At 52.4% G+C, this 16,394-nt stretch overlaps 4 protein-coding genes across 4 annotated transcripts; 3 read left to right on the top strand and 1 right to left on the bottom strand.

Moving 5' to 3' along the window:
• Positions 1 to 1,409: 1,409 nt before the first annotated feature.
• On the top strand, positions 1,410 to 2,396 carry A1O3_06813 (uncharacterized protein; the record flags this gene model as incomplete). Its single annotated transcript, XM_007736929.1, has 3 exons — positions 1,410 to 1,695; positions 1,745 to 1,800; positions 1,854 to 2,396. The coding sequence occupies 3 exons, from the start codon at positions 1,410 to 1,412 to the stop codon at positions 2,394 to 2,396; spliced, it is 885 nt and encodes a 294-aa protein (XP_007735119.1).
• Positions 2,397 to 3,848: 1,452 nt separating this feature from the next.
• Positions 3,849 to 10,628, top strand: A1O3_06812 (uncharacterized protein; the record flags this gene model as incomplete). The annotated part of the gene is made up of 1 exon (XM_007736928.1): positions 3,849 to 10,628. The coding sequence occupies one exon, from the start codon at positions 3,849 to 3,851 to the stop codon at positions 10,626 to 10,628; it is 6,780 nt and encodes a 2,259-aa protein (XP_007735118.1).
• A 1,282-nt stretch (positions 10,629 to 11,910) lies between these two features.
• On the top strand, positions 11,911 to 14,163 carry A1O3_06811 (uncharacterized protein; the record flags this gene model as incomplete). The annotated part of the gene is made up of 2 exons (XM_007736927.1): positions 11,911 to 12,180; positions 12,238 to 14,163. The coding sequence occupies 2 exons, from the start codon at positions 11,911 to 11,913 to the stop codon at positions 14,161 to 14,163; spliced, it is 2,196 nt and encodes a 731-aa protein (XP_007735117.1).
• Positions 14,164 to 15,089: 926 nt separating this feature from the next.
• Positions 15,090 to 16,100, bottom strand: A1O3_06810 (uncharacterized protein; the record flags this gene model as incomplete). The annotated part of the gene is made up of 1 exon (XM_007736926.1): positions 15,090 to 16,100. The coding sequence occupies one exon, from the start codon at positions 16,098 to 16,100 to the stop codon at positions 15,090 to 15,092; it is 1,011 nt and encodes a 336-aa protein (XP_007735116.1).
• Positions 16,101 to 16,394: the final 294 nt, after the last annotated feature.

Genomic DNA, 16,394 nt, shown 5'->3' with positions numbered 1-16,394 from the left:
TATCCATCTCGGGGAATTGGTAACGACGATCCTTGTGATTCCGGGTTAATGTCGTTGGTGGCTTAATCTTGGGGATCCCCAATATGGATGGATCTGCAAGAGCCGTCTTTTTGGGTCAGGATCATAGACAGGAGTGGAGTAGTGGACCCTCTCAAAGTATGGGGGCCCAGGGGCCCAGGGGTAAACAGAGTGAGGGCCGAAGGGCGGCGCAAGGCTGGAGGCTTTGATATTGTCCCAGATCTGGGCAACGGCTGCTACCGAATACGAGCGTGGCGTTCTGGACCTTGGCATTTCGAAACCTTTCTACTCCATACCAGTAGGCCAGACAAGCCAATTCTCATAGCTGGAGGAAAGGGTAGATGCTGACAAGAATACCGGTACTGATGATGGTCAATGTCGGCATCAATACAAAGCGGTGATGACAACTTCTCCTGGACTCCTGGACTCCTGGACTCCGCAAGAGTCGGGTCTTGTCTGGCACTCGCTCTGATTCAAAGCATTGGCCACGTTTTGGACAAACCAGGACTAGTACACAGTACTTTGCGGGGGCGTCAAATGCTACCAGTGAAGATTCAAATAAGGCGGTCAGGCGTACACCGTACTCCGTACATACGCAACCTGCGCTGAGTCTGTCGTGATCATAGAATCTCCCCGAGCAGACGGAGAAGTCACTAGGAACGCTCATGGATGTGACAACAATCTCGGTATGCCGATCGTGGAGGCACTTTGGGCCTCCAGCTTTCGAAAGATGATGTTTGTGAAACTGCCGGACAGTGGCTGACATCCTTGGCAGCTGGTCTCTGCGCCCCATCACTCCGAGATTTCAATTTTCTTCATTCTGTCTGCAATGTTTTGACAAATTCGTTCGCAACCCTGTGCCCAATGGTTGTTGAGAAAAGATCGGCGTCCTTGACGTGGGTTGATTTCTGTCGCAGATGGCTAGAAGCATGGACTTGAAGGCCATGACTGAATGGAAACAACAACGTCGATCACAACGAAACCCCGGGGATCAGCAGTCAATGACATGCCAGGAGGAGGAAATTGGGTGAGAAGAAGAGAACAACAAGACAACAGTGTACCTAGAGGAGAGGTGAAGAGAACAAGCAGAACCAGAAGGCAGGGAAGAAGACACAACTGCCACACTGGCAGCATCCTACTACTAACGAGGAGTGGCCAAAGTGCGCTCGTATCGCTCTTTCCTTGCATGTAGCTTTGCTGCTGCCTCCTGCGGCAAGATCCAATGCTGCAGAATTCTTTCTACTATGACCGATTCAGTGCATCTTCCATGGGCATACTCAGTCTGCAGCAGATTACGGGAGTCTCCTCCATACTCTCCCTGCAATACGACTCGTCCTGTTCGATTAAGGGTTTGAAGAGTGCTGGTAAGAAACCCAACAACTCGGGGAAAGATGTTTCCTTGGCCTCTCTCGCTTCCGTCTGTGCTCTTACTGTTTGTTCTCTATGCCTGCGCGACTGATTTGAATCCCCGTCAATCGTGTGCCCCAAGCTACAACTTCTGCTCACCCAAAGGGTCATCTGTTCGGGATGTTCCCGTACTCGGGCCAGGTCTTGCGAGGCTCTATGTCAGCCTGCTCCAAACTGTGGACACTAGTCCGTCACGGCCACGAACCAAGGAAAATAGAGGTGGTGGTGCAGTGGCTCACGAGCGCAGAGATGCAACTGGCACACTTTGCTGTATGTTGTCGACCGAGGCCTCTTTCCGCCCAGAACTGACTGGCGACAGGTGCACAGAATACCCAGTGCCTGCTTGTGCTTAGCTACAACCTCCCTGTCTGCTGGGTAGCCAATTCCACACCTGCAGGACGGGTCTCGGCTAACAGAATCGGTTCCAGGATCGCTTCACTACAAACTACTACCTACCCGATGGCTCCTACGGTTCAATTACTTCCGGCAACTACACAACTCCTGCTGGGGACCATGCAAACCTGATCACAGGCAATTATCAGCTAGTCAGCGGACAGACGGGCAATATCTACCAGCAGGACCCAGGCGAGGAGCCTAATACTTCAACGTTGCTCATGCCAACGCAGTTTACGAGCAGTGGAGTTGGCTCAGCGATACCCGCAAGCCAAGTCGGCGGCCCAGCGACGTACACATCGCTGCCATTGCCGCTGTTGCCTCCGACCCCGACTGCTTCCCCGGCCGTGAGTAGCACCAACACTTATAGTATTGGAGGAAGCATGACAAATGGGATTGGGAGCACCTTCCATGGGAGCGGTATCGGCTCCATCACAGCCTCCGCAACCAGTGGTCCTGAGATCACGCCGCCAACCACAAGCAATGGAGCGGGACCCGTTCGTCATGGCAAATGCCACCAGTTCTTGATTGGGATCACAATCCTCGCCGCAGGAGTACAATACTTCACATACAGATAGGCTGAGTGAGGTACTATTGATGGCACGATGTTATCATGCTCCGCATCTTTACGAGCCAGGGAAGATCTGACTTCCGGATGTGACCCAGAACATCACCCTATGCGTGGCGGGGAAGCCATATGGCAAACACCAAACTGAATGAAAATGGACGTACGCGTGAATCCTTTTCTGGCACAATGTGGCACCAACTTTATAATCACGATGTCTAATATGGTGACGGTGAGGTGGGGAAGGTGGCTGCGGAGACTGGAGTCTGGAGTCTGTTCGTAGCAGCAGCAAGCTTAGTATCGCGTTTGGAGGCTTCAAAATAGAAGAGAACCTAAATTGACTTGATTCTAATTAATGAAGACTCATGATTATCCCAACTGAGGGCAATATGTGTAACGCTGTTTTCAGTATTAGTCGGGCTGCAACCACTGTGTCGGCCTCCTAAGCCCCCGTGCAGCGGGGGTAAAGATAGAAACCAAAGACCCGGATTTGGCCATGTTCAACTCATGTACTCCGTACAATACGGAGTAGCACACGGCCGGATGTCGAGCTACCTGCGCAGCCCGCAGGAACTGAGTTGGTATGAGATTTTGTTGGTGGTGTGACGCAGCCCTAAGCCATATTCGTCCCTTCCCGTCCTACTCACAAAGCTTATCCCTATTACTGTACCAAACTCCTGCTTATTACTAGTGCCCACTGCCCACTGCCCACTGCCCACCACCGGCGGAGATCGCAGCCTATCTAACGCTTAATCATCACCTTGCTGCAACATGCTGCGCACTCTAGCCTTGGTCGCCCTATTCCCTCAACCTCCGCTCCTCCTTTAAGACGAACACCTCTCGCCGTCGCAAGTGTCTGGGAATCTCGACCTCCAGATATCAATCCTCACACCCACACCATGAGATGAACCCACAGAGACAGAGTGCTCTGAAAAGAGAAGATGGAAGATATCCTGGGGGACGATCTCCCACTCCCGCCGGCCAGACTTTTTGAACGCCTCTCACAGATACCTCACTACACCTGGGATCGCTCAGTAAGACTTGGATAAGAACGTATGCAAGGAACTTGCTGATGATAATTCAGTTTGCGCCGTTTCACTCCACTTATGATCACTGGTGAGACTCAATCTTATAGCTGAGATAGTGGAGTGTCTGAATCTAACCTGTGGCATTCAACAGGCACGTCTACGGCCTACTACACAATCCAGACGCTGTCAATACCCGTACCTCGAGCACCTTGAACAGCTTATCTGGACAGTCCAGTTCGACCAGAAGTTCTCCCAAACTCGATCCTCACCGTCCTTCCCTAAGGCATCACCACTGGAACAGCGTCAGTGGTACTTCCACAGATAGCGAGATTTTGTCGTCCAGAGATGAACCTGACCCAATATGGCTGCCCGTCCTGGCCCGTATCAGCACCCACGTGCTGCGGTTGGAAAGAGAGTTTCATTACAACCAAACAATCATGAAAGACTTGGATCCCGAGTGCGATCACACCCTCAAACCCATCGAGATGTTCAAACTTCCGGCCACGCCGAACGACGCACATCCTATGGTTGTGTGTATCTATGAGGCCCCTGGCAGAAACTATATGCGAGAGATCTTGGATTTTGGTCCCGCGTTCTATGGACTGCAGATCAGTAGAATGGGCACCGACGGCACACCCGGGGAACGAGTCCCCCTCCAAGCATTTCTGGACTTTGCGATAGGTGCGTCGGAGGCGCTTGAGCTGTTGCATCACGGCGCCAACTGTATCCACGGCGAAATCCGCGCTGACAGCTTTCACTGGAACCGGGAAACCGACTCTGTCAAATTACTAAATCATGGAAATGGGCCTCGTGCGTTTGAAAATCTACTCTCTAGTGAGGGTTGGGCCACAGTCAGCCGAGAGCTTGGAGTGAAGAATAAACTGCAGTTTATCGCACCCGAGCAAACGGGACGATTAGCAGCAGACCCCGACAGTCGGACCGACATCTACAGCTTAGGCATCCTCTTCTGGACTTTGCTTACGGGCCAGCCAGCATTTGACGCGGAAACGCCTATTGACATTGTTCAACGCGTGCTGGGGCACCGCTTGTCTCTGGTCACTGCCATTCGCATGGACATCCCTGATGCAATCTCTAAGATCATCGCCAAAATGACGCAAAAGCAGATGGATGAGCGGTATCACTCCGTGAGCGGACTGAAGTACGACTTAGTGCAGATCCAGAAATTCCTGGGCGAGGGTGAAGAGGACAAGATCAGGAATTATAAGGTCGGGCAGCGCGATGTTTCATCTTTCTTCCTCTTGCCTACCAAACAGTTTGGCCGACATGCAGAGATGGAAAAAATCACCAAGATTATCGAGAAGGCCTACAGGCGCCAGAGTTTGGCCGGCACACGAAATTCGCCATCTCAGCCCGGTCTGCTGAGTGCTGCCTCGAACTCCTCCATCTCGGATACTCGCCCAGAGGGGTTGGAGGCGGCGGAAGGCTCTGATTCATCCAGCTCTTTCGGTTTCAGGGATTCTAGAAGCAACTCCGCAACCATTGGACTGGAGGGCCATGTCTTGAATCCAGCCTATGGCAACAAAAATAATTTATACGGCAAGCGAGGTCGTGGCGCTGCTGACTCGAGAGGCACACCGTTAGACATGCTATCGGATCGGGACAGCAATTTATCTACCGGGTTTCAACAGTCCCCCGACACATTACCTGGAATGATGACCAGACGAAAGAACAGCCACAAATATAAGCGGAGGACTAAGACCGATGTTATCACTATCCTAGGCTCTGCCGGAGTAGGAAAGACGGCTCTCATCAAGGCTGTCCAACCTGTTATCCGGCGTTACGGGTATTTCGCCCTTGCAAGATTTGATAAAGCACGCCCATCCCCCTTCGAGCCACTTATCAAGGTCATGGCTAGCCTTTTCAGGCAAATCTTCTCGGAAAAAGACGTCAACACGCCATACCACGAGCATCTGCGGGCTCATGTGACCCCCTTCTGGCCTGTTTTACACTCAATCTTGGACTTGCCGCCGACATTACTTGACGTGACGGTCCTGTCCAAGAAGTTGCTGGTCAAGAACGACACCGCCACACAGAGCGTCAATACCGAAGTTCCTACGATCGATAGTGGCTCCAAGGCAAACCAGGGCTCCATGCACGGCGCCTGGGACGCCAATGATTTTCTGCGAGGACCTGCGAACTCCAAGTCAATCCGACTGATAAATACCTATATGGATGTCTTGCGCACTATTTCCACAGGCAAGCTGATCTGTATCTGCTTGGACGACCTCCAAGCTGCAGAAGAAGAGTCGATCGATTTGCTGATGCATATCATCAAAGCAAAGATCCCTGTTGTGTTGCTCCTGTCGAGCAGAGTCGATGATGGCAATATCTCCGAGAGTGCCGCAAAGATTCTGGATCTGGATTCGAGTAACAAAATCGAGCTTGGCAACCTACGTGAGAAACATGTGTTCGAATATGTCGCCGCCACCATGTCTCAGCCCGTGGAAACGGTGATCCCACTTGCCGCAGTTGTACATGCAAAGTCTGAAGGCAACCCTTACTTGGTCAAAGATATTCTTCAAACCTGCTACCAAAGAAACTGCTTGTGGTATGATTGGAAGGAGTCAGGATGGCAATTTGACCTAGACAAGATCTTTAGTGAGTTCAGCTCAGAAGGTAGCATGGATAATGGATACATGGTAAGGCGTATCGAAGAATTATCGCCTGCGGCCCGGTCGGTTCTAGCTTGGGCTTCCTTGGTTGGAACGACGTTCTCCTTCAGATTGATTCAGTCCATCATGACTGGAGACTACTTCTATTTCAGCGGCCCGGATCAGGCCAACGACGTGACCTGCCCTAACCGCGCGAAGTTCTTCAACTTCTCCGAGACTGATTGCGTCAACGGGCTCCAGGAACTGGTCAATACATTCATCCTGACACCGGGAACATGCGATGACGAGTTTCGATTCACGCATGCGCGATATTTGAAGGCGGCAAACGAGATGCGTGAGTGCCGAAATGTCACGAAGATGCATTTTATCATCGCGCAGGCCATGATGTCGTATCTCAGCCAATGCAAGTACAATCTGTATCCATTGGCACGCCACATCTGCCTGTCTGCAGACATTTTCAAGGCGAGAATTCCAACTCGCATGCGGTATCGAGACTTGCTTTGGCGTGGAGCGCAGAAGGCGATCGAGACAGGTGCGAAGCAGACTGCTCTCTGGTACTATAAGTCTGCACTCAAGCTGCTACAGGATGACAAATGGAACATGGAAAACCCTGACGTCTTTTATGATGAGACGCTTCAGCTCCTCGTTAACAGCGCCGAGATTATGTACATCCAAGGGGAGAAAGAAATGGCTCTGCAGCTCCTGGAGGAAACTCATGCAAACGCGCGTTGTTCGGCCGACAAAACGAGGTCGTACATTCTGAAAGGCCGGATCTTGGGCAGTCAAGGGAAATTCTTTGAAGCATTTGCTGTGCAGCGAGAATGCTTAGAAGAACTCGGACTGCCCCTGCCTACCCCCACCTGGGACGAATGCGATATCGAGTTCAAAAAGTTGGAGTTTCGATTACGGGAGCTCGACAAGGAGCAACTGTTGTCAATTCCCTTGAGCGAGGACCGGACTGTGATTGCCTTGGGCACGGTTCTAAGTGAAGCTCTTGGGGCTCTCTACTGGTCCGATGCCCTACGTTGGTATCAACTGGTGATTGCTTATGTCAATGCCGTTCTGGATCGCGGTGTGTTTGTCCAAGCTGGTCTGGGCTTCACGATGCTTGGTGCAGCTGCGATAGGTCGATTTAAAGATATTGAGCTGGGGCTGGCTTACGGAGATATTGCGCACGAGTTCTACACCATGTACGAAGATTCCTGGACCCGGGGCAGAGGCTGGACGTTGTTTACACTGTTTATCGGCCACTTCCAGACGCCTGTACGGAACCTTCTTCCGATCCTGGATAATGCGCTTGAGTACTCGCTAGCGTCCGGGGACAGGTTCGTAAGTCTTCTCAACATAGGTGTGATGGCCTTGTCCAGGTTCTGGGCAGGGCAAGACCTATCAGAGGTTGAGGCGTTCTGCAATTACGGGCCCGAGGAGTTTGATGACTGGGAGAAAGACCGAAGAGGAGGAGCTCTACTCATCGCCACAAGGCAAGTGGTTCGCGCATTACAAGGAAGGACTGTCGCTACAGATGCCAAGTCCCTGCTCAACGACAGCGATCATGACACTGAAACCTGGATGGCGGAGACCGTGCAATACGCCGCTAACGCTCAGCGATCCTGTGATATTTATCAAGCTATGTCGCTTGTGGCATATCACTTGATGGGCTACCACGAGTACGCTGTCGATGTAGGAAGGAATTTGCTCAATACGACCATTGACGATTTGTGGTCCAACAGACCTGCGTGCGGGGCTCGGTTCTACTTGGGCTTGTCCTTGTTAGCTCTGGCAAAGGAGAAGCCCCCGGAAGAGCGTGCAGCATATATCGAGGAGGCAAAGCAACTCAAGCGATTCGTCGACGACTGGGGTAGGGTCAACGATGTGAACTACTTTGCCTGGTCTCACATACTTGAAGCCGCAATTGCGGACATTTCACATGTCAACGTCATGTGTAACCTGGAAATGGCAATTGACCACTGTCAAGTGCACGGGTTTGCCCTGGAAGAAGCTCTGGCCATCGAAATGCAGGCAGAATATCTTCTTGAGCGTGGAGCCAAGAGAGCTGGCAGAGTGATGATTCAGGAAGCCATCGCCGCTTGGAATAGGATAAACGCAAGTGGTAAAGCGAAGCAGCTCTCTGATAAGCATGAATGGCTGATCAAGACCGCCACAACATCGAGAACGGTGGAAGCGGCTACACAGACAGAAGATTTGCATGGGTTACCGGTGAAGGAGGAGCGTCAGCTTCAGAGCAAGCGCGACTATACAAGTGCGTGGCTCCAACCTAAAGCAACCGCGACAACCCAGAGTCCACAAGATGTACCCGGCATGGGGCTCGACATTCTGGACCTAACCTCGATTCTCGAATTCTCCCGAGTTATCAGCTCTGAGTTGCAGATCAATAACCTCCTATCTAAGATGATATCGGTCATTCTAGAATCCGTCGGAGGACAGGCTGAGTTCTGCGCCATTGTGATCGACTCCGAGGATCAAGGCTGGTGTGTGGCGGCAAGCGCAGATCATGAAACAGGCGTCAAAACTTATCCGGATGGAATTCCATTTGCGGAGGTTGACGACCAAGCGGCACAGCAAATTACGCATTACTTACTTCGCACCAAGGAAACCGTGTTCGTGCAGAATGTACTCGAAGATGACCGCTTCTCGAATGTTGGTGAGGCCTACTTGGCAAGAAATCCCTCTGGGCGGTCAATTATCGCCATCCCCATCATCCAAGCCGACCATCTGATGGGAGTCATCCATTTGGAAGGTCGGCCAAACGCATTCACGCAGCGTAACATGATCGTCCTCAATCTTCTCACCAATCAGGTTGCCATTTCCCTAGGCAATGCTCTTTTGTACAGGAAAGTTCGCAAAGTGAGCGCGTCGAACGCCAGTATGGTGGAATCTCAGAAACGGGCTCTTGCAGCTGCCCGAGAAGCTGAGGCGAAAGCTAAAAAGGCTGAAGCCGAGGCGATGCATAACGTCAAGTTGAAGGAAGAAGCAGCTAAAGCCAAGTCGATTTTCCTTGCCAATGTCAGCCACGAACTTCGGACTCCCCTGAACGGCGTGATCGGCATGTCTGAGCTACTCAAAGGAACTTTGCTGAGCAAGGAGCAAGAGCAATTTGCGGATAGCATTCGCGTTTGTGCAGACACGTTACTGACTGTTATTAACGACATACTTGACTTCTCCAAACTTGAAGCTGGGAAAATGCAGATGTTCACCGTCGCGCTGAATTTGAAGGAGACGATCACGGAGGTTGTACGCGCCTTGGCCTACACCAACCAAGAGCACGGGTTACAGACCGTCGAGGATCTTCAAATCGATGACGGTCTTGTCTTTGGCGATCCTGTACGACTGCACCAGATCTTTATGAACTTGTTGAGCAACGCCTATAAATTCACCCCCAAGGGTTCGGTGACGGTGAGAGCACGCAAAAACGCCGAGACTAAAGACAAGGTCAAAATCACCTGTTCCGTTACTGACACCGGGATCGGTATCACCCGGGAGCAACTTTCAAGACTATTCCAGCCCTTTTCACAAGCGGACTCGTCCACAGCTCGCTCATATGGTGGCAGCGGCCTAGGCCTGAGTATCTGTAAAGCTATGATTGAAAATGTTCTGGGTGGCAAGATCTGGATCGAGTCGACGCCGGGGCAAGGCACAACAGTTTCCTTCACGCTCACTTTTCAGAAAGCACCAAAGAACAGCAGTGTTCCGGGCGACATGAGGATTTCGGCCAAGGATCCAGATCCAATGGCGAGATGGTCGCAGGCAACCAGCCCTGAAACAGAGCATAAAAAAACCAGTTTCTGCGACCTGAGCAAGATTCCAAGGGAGACGCTGCGCGTCTGCATTGCCGAAGACAATCAAATCAACAGAAAGATTGCCATGTCGTTTGTAACCAAGCTTGGCCTGAAGTGCGAGGCGTATGAGGATGGGAAACAAGCCTACGAAGCTCTAAAAGCGAAGAGCAAAGAAGGAAACCCGTTCCATTTGGTGTTGATGGACGTTCAGATGCCTGTACTAGATGGATATGAGGCGACCAAGGCAATCAGAGCGGACGCTGATCAACAGGTGAGCCAAGTCCTCATCATTGCCATGACGGCGTCGGCCATCCGCGGCGACAGAGAAAAATGTCTGGAAGCTGGTATGAACGACTATCTCGCCAAGCCAGTCAGACAAACCGCTCTCAAAGCTATGCTGGACGAATACCTCAACAATACCAGGCTGGCGACCGATGCTGCGAATCAAAGCGTCGATTCGAAAGTTACTCCAGGCGACAAAGTCAACGGGCAACCAGAAAGTGGCACCGACAAGCTGAAAGTGAGGCGGCCGCTCAAGAGAGTGATGAAGAAAGTCGACACCAACATGCCGGCAGAGATGAATGACCCTAACGGGATGAGCAGTCCCCCTAGCGGAAGAGAGGAAAACACCGGACCTGCGAAAGCGAGTACGGACCAGGCATCTGCAAGTGACGGTGTATTTGTGAACGCAACGCCCACAGGAGACAAAGAGCGGTCGAAAGAAGGCCCCGTGTTGGCTCAAACCTCGCCGCCGTCAAATGGATATCCAGGAAAAGATCTTTCGTGAGGCGCGAACCACCAGCAAATTTTCATGCTTCCAAGTTGCTGCTACGATATAATGATCAGTGTATGCATAGAATCGGGCGTTACGCAGATAAAATGGCGCCTTTTCATATTGGTTGTGGGGCAAGAGAGACATTGGCAGGTCGGGCGCGTAGCTGAATTGAGGGAGCATCTAATATGGGACAGGCCAGGTTGATGAGGGACGTTCTGCCTCCGGGATTTTTGCTTTTCAGAGTCCATGTTGTCTGTGCTGGCAGTGGTGTCCCCCGATGCTGTGCATTGGGAGCCATTTACCTTCTACATATTATCATTATTCATGGCAGAGCTGAGAACTGGACATTGTCTTTCCTCCCTGTTTGTCGAATGGTCCATTGACTCGAGTAGATAGTGCTGCAATCTCTCGAACGCGATGTACTCCGTCGACGGAACTTGAATCAGGAGCAGCCTTGCGCCCTGCTTGGCCTGATAGGACTAACCCAACATGGCTAGCGTGAATTCTGACGAGGCTGAGTAATGGCCAATGGCATCGGTAGGTTTTCCTTGCAATCTTCTGCGACAAGCGCCGAGGAGGCAACCACCCGCCTGCGACCACACCTCGCCCACCACTCGTCCTGGCTCTCCAGTCGCTACTCGAAGCAATGAACACCATTCTGTGTCCGACACTGCCGCGATTGTGGATGTCAGGTCCGCCGTACGAGAGGAGCTTTGCCCCAGTCCACACGCCATGTTCTCCTTACAGACTCCTCGTCTCGGTCCAAGACAAGCCTCCTGATCCGTTTCAGCTTCCTAGCTGCACCATATAGGCAGGAGCATGGCAATGGTCGCCCCGTTTGGTTCTCTCGGTAGAGGCAGGGTGTTTCAGCCTTTGCTATATTGAGATCCTGCCGCTAGCCTGCCTTGGACTGCTTCATTCACCACCTTGACCAAGATCAAATCTAGCACCAATTGCGCGCGCTACCAATCCATCTGCCTCCAGAATGTCTTGAACTCAAGCTCGCTACGACCACATCGTCTGACAACCAGTCAACTAGTTGTGTATCCGTGAATCGTGAGTTTGTCTTTGCCCAATCAAGCCACTCTGAAACTATCTTGCTCCCAATACAAAAAGCCTCCAAGGTCTCCTCTCAAAGGGTGTGTTCCTCTCTCCATCTCCATCCTCACAGACATCTCTGGGTTCCATTTCCTTCTCTTGTTTTTTTACAGTCTCTCGTTACCTGAGTTTTTCCAAGTGTCGCTCGTTGCTGCAAAGACCAGTTCTCTCGTTCATCATACTCATAATTGCCACTATGAATCCTGCATTGATTGCCGGTCTTGTGGTCTCCGCTTTGCTCATGCAGCAGGCTGCTGGAACGAGCTGGGGCGATGCACCAAATTTTCCCAACCCTTCCAATACCAACAACAACTGTTCTGCTGACCAACAAGGCGGGTTCGACTGGTCTGGTCTACCAACAGGCGGTTTCAACAGTTTCGGCGGTTTCGGCTTCAGCGGCTTCACCTGTCAGGACTCCTTCCAGCCCAGCAACAAGAGATCGCTCCGGACAAGAAGCAGCTTCCAGGTGGGTGTCAGCCTTTAGTGTTGCAGGCTCCAGGAATTTATCGCTGATCTGTGACAGTCCAAATGCATTCAAGGCAAAGTATCCAACTCGGCCAGCAATGGCCCATCATTCTCCTGTGCACAAGATGACAAATTCTCGATTTCCCACTTGGAAGTGTCTGTTTCTTTTGATACGGACCTCGATTTCATCTTCTCCATGCCTGATGGTTCGACCTGTAAACACACAGCCCCCTGTCAGGCAAGTGGAACCACGGTTCAAAACACACAGTGTGGGGGAGCCAGATCGGTCTCGATGCAACTTCCGCCTAGCAGTGGAAAGCAAGATTGCGATGTTGGCATACATTCCATAGGGTTTGATTGCAGTTCTTCATCTTCATCGTCGACTACTACTGCTTCCTCTACCACTGCTGCCACTACCACTACCAGCCCTTCGGCCTTCACCACTACCACTACACCGGTCACAACAACTACAGCAGTTATAACAACAACAACCACTCCTCAGCTGGAGACCACCACCACGACTCCCCAGATTCAGACGACCACCACTCCAGGCGGAGGCTCATCAACGGGTTCGACTACTACTACAACGTCAACTGAATCGGAAGGGCCTCCTGATACTAGCAGTACCACAACTACCAGTAACGAGCAAACAACCGGCACTACGACGACAACAAGCAAGTCTGAAGAGACTCCTAGCACGACCACGACCACGACAACTGCCACCGCTAGTACCACGTCTGGAGAGCAGACTAGTGCCACTACGACGACGACTACCACACCTACAGAAGGAACACTAGGCACTACAACTGTTGGCACTGTTGCTACCACAAGCCCTGTAGTGACTACTTCTACGACTGCGACCACCACAACTGAAAGTGAGACAGATGTCGTTACTACTGAAATCGTTGTGTCCACTATCACCACTTGTCCGCTGACTTTCACCCACACAAGCGGCACCGAGACCGTGACGGAAACAACTAGCACCATTTCGACCATCATCATCACATCAACATCAACCGTTTGCACGAGATGTAATGGCCCGCCTCCCTCAACCTTGACATCTGCCACGCTGCCTCCCGTCACGGAGATCACACCAACACCCGAATCAGAAACCCCCCAACCACCAACTTCAGCTTCCACCTCTACCTCGGATGCTCCCCCTCCCCCGGAATCCTCAGCCCCCTGCCCATCTGTGCTACCCAGCTGCCTGAACACCTGGCTCAGCCTTGTGCCCAAGTGCTCTTCCAACAGCGACGCGAGCTGCTTCTGCCCGAGCACCGATTTCATTTCGAGTGTCCAGGCATGTGTTTCCGCATGGGCCGGTGGCGATGATGAAATCACCGCCGCTCTTTCTTACCTTGCCGGTATCTGTGCAGACTTCGTGCCGCAGAATCCGGGCATTTGTACCGGGGTCCCGAGGACGATCACATTGGTGCCCACGCCGCCATCAGTCACCGCAACCGCAACCGCAACTGAGACCGCCACAGCCACTGCAATCACAACTTTCACGACCAATGGAAATGGTCGCGGCCCCCGTCCGCCGATCACAACGCAGACGCCATCCGCTGTCGCTGTGCCCGTTACCACTGTGACGTTCACGCTCACGCAGAGCGCCTCCGGCCCCATCATCACCACAGCCGTTACGGTGCCACAAGTTACATTTGTCACTGCACAACCCACCGCAGGGACCGGGACTGGGGCTGGGGCCGGGGCCAGTCCTGCAGCCCCCGGCATTGTAGGCCTGGTCCCGATGCCAGCTGCGCTTGCGACTGCGACCTCTGGTCTGTCTAGCAGTACTAGTGGAGGTGACAGTGGTGTAAGCGGCACAACAGCCGTGGCTCCCACGGGCGTCTTTCCCGCAGCTACCAGTACGAGTCCGATAGAGGGGCCTGCTATCTTCACTGGTGCAGCGTCTCGAGAAGGCGGCAGTATGGGATTTGGCACTCTCGCAGTGTTGTTGGGTGCTGTTGCTTTCTTCTTCTGATGGACTCGGAACAACACCAGGAGGAGAAACACAAATAAGGCGAGGAGCCTGAGGTGGACATTGAAGCTGGATATGAACACCGAGTCGGGATGACACAGAGACCAATCGACAAGGGCCATGAAGCAAAGATGGTTTGAGGATCGAGGGTATTCAATTGAGTTGTGGTACGGAATTTGGGGCGCGACCTCTCTGCTGGGATGGAGTATCAGGTTGCATCGCAAGACTGTAGGATATGGTCGGAACTACACATACATGACGTTTAATCTCAGCAATCGAAAATGCATAGTCAAGTCATTAGGATAATATTATGAACACAGGGTAATCGTAACATCCATCCACATGATAAAATCTGATGATGGTCGGGCAGTCTAAGGGCTCTCAACTCATGACAATAAGAGGCAAGGAGATCTCCAATGTTGAAGCCTTCTGAAGGCCCCATCTTCGCGGACGTTGTGGTCGTGAGGCTTCTCTCGAAACATCCCGCTCCTGCAACTGATGGCCCGACGGGTGCCGATGCGGATGGGAGGTCGAGGTCGGCAAATATCACGAACTCCGGCCACGAGGCTCACAGGGAGGATGGGATGTCAATGTTGTGGCCGGCTCAACAAGATATCAACTTATCGGTCCAAATTTCCAGGCACATATTGAGACTGGATTTCCAAGTCTTTTGGGGGATCCCCGAGCGGCCGTGGTCCCATCTGTGACGTGCACAGTGTCAAGGCATGTTTTACGGCCTGTAGTCGTCTTCAGTGAGGTGCACGGCACGGTAGCCGTTGCTCGTCAGGTGAGTGCTCTCGCCAAACGATCCAATGCTGTTCTCTGAAGACCAGGTCCCAGCGGAGCCAATAGGTGAGCAGCGGATTTGGGTGAGAAGACGGCGGAATGCCATTTTCTTCCAGTTTCGGTCGGCTCTGCAGGAAGGTTTCTCACGCACCCTCGATATCGAGTGAGTCCAGGAACTTGTCTGCTTGCGCTTTGGCCCTCTGCTCGGCGATCAGCTTCCGTCGCTCCTCTATCTCTTTCCTCCTTTGCTCCTTTTTCTCTTCCCTCTCCTTACGGATTCTCTCAGTCTCTTGCCTTTCCCTCTCTAAAGCGTCCATTTCTTTCTTCCTTTCTTCGGCATCCTGGCTGAATGCGTAGAATCCGGTGCCTCTGGTTCTAACTTCAGCATTGGCATCGAAGTGCGTCTCTGGAGGAGGAGTGGCGGATTTGTCTCTCTTCTTCGCGAGATCGGCCATGCGATCAGCGATGACTTGGTCTGGATTGAAAGCCGCGTACTGGATAGTGTCGCCATGAATGACGTTGGTAGGCACGGAGGGTCTTGCGGACAGGCGTTCCTCTTCTTCGACAAGGTTGGTTCGAATGCGTTTGAGCCTTTCTTCTTGGGCAGCCTGCGCTTTCGTGCCTTTTCGTAGTCGACCAAACTCGTCGAAATACTCGACAAGTTCGTCCTCGTCTGTGCCAGCTTCCTCCGAGTCGGACCCGTCGCCATGGTCATATTCGTCCCGTCCTTGTACTTGGGTTTCAGCCCACTTCCGATCGAAATCCACCAGCGCGCGGTCGTCATAGCCCTCTTGACCGATGTACTCGCCACGCTTCATCGCGTTGTATAGCCGGACCTTATCTTCCATCTTCCTCTTGGACCTGTGCAGTTCTGCTGCCTCAATGGAGCCGATGTCGTCCTTCGTCTTGTGACGCTGTTGGCCATCTTCGAGGTCTGCAGCAGATCGTTTCTTGACATTTTTATTGTGGGCAGTAAAGATATCAGATTTGTCCTTTGAGGACCGAGGTCTTCCGGCGGTGGCCTTGGCTTTCGCAGAGGAAGAGCTGGAGATTAGTGACGCGAGATTCGTGGAGAACGCGAGGGACGTAGAGGACGAGATTTCTTTGGCCTTGGTCTTGGAGGCCGACTTCACGCCGTAAAGACCGTCAGCCATGATACCTACATCTGTCGAGATCTAAGGGAAAGGCGAATATGACGGTGTCTGGTCGATGTCGTGGATACAACCGTCAAATATAGCCATAGCCCGCAGGCGGAATGAATTGGGATGGGAACATGCCTGCGGCGGACACTCCGCGCTTTGCCAGATGCGGATTCTCGAACCCTAGGCCGCAACCTCAACCTCAGCCACAGGTCGCACCCTCTGGGATCATTCATTGCACTATTCGTCCCTCGTCCGGTCTACTGTGCCTACTTCTATGTGGGTGCAATACGACACCGATCCCGCCTC

The sequence above is a fragment of the Capronia epimyces genome, assembly GCF_000585565.1.
Source record: "Capronia epimyces CBS 606.96 chromosome Unknown aczIQ-supercont1.5, whole genome shotgun sequence".
Taxonomy (NCBI): Eukaryota; Fungi; Ascomycota; class Eurotiomycetes; order Chaetothyriales; family Herpotrichiellaceae; genus Capronia; species Capronia epimyces.
This window is presented reverse-complemented; position numbering and strand designations above follow the sequence as displayed.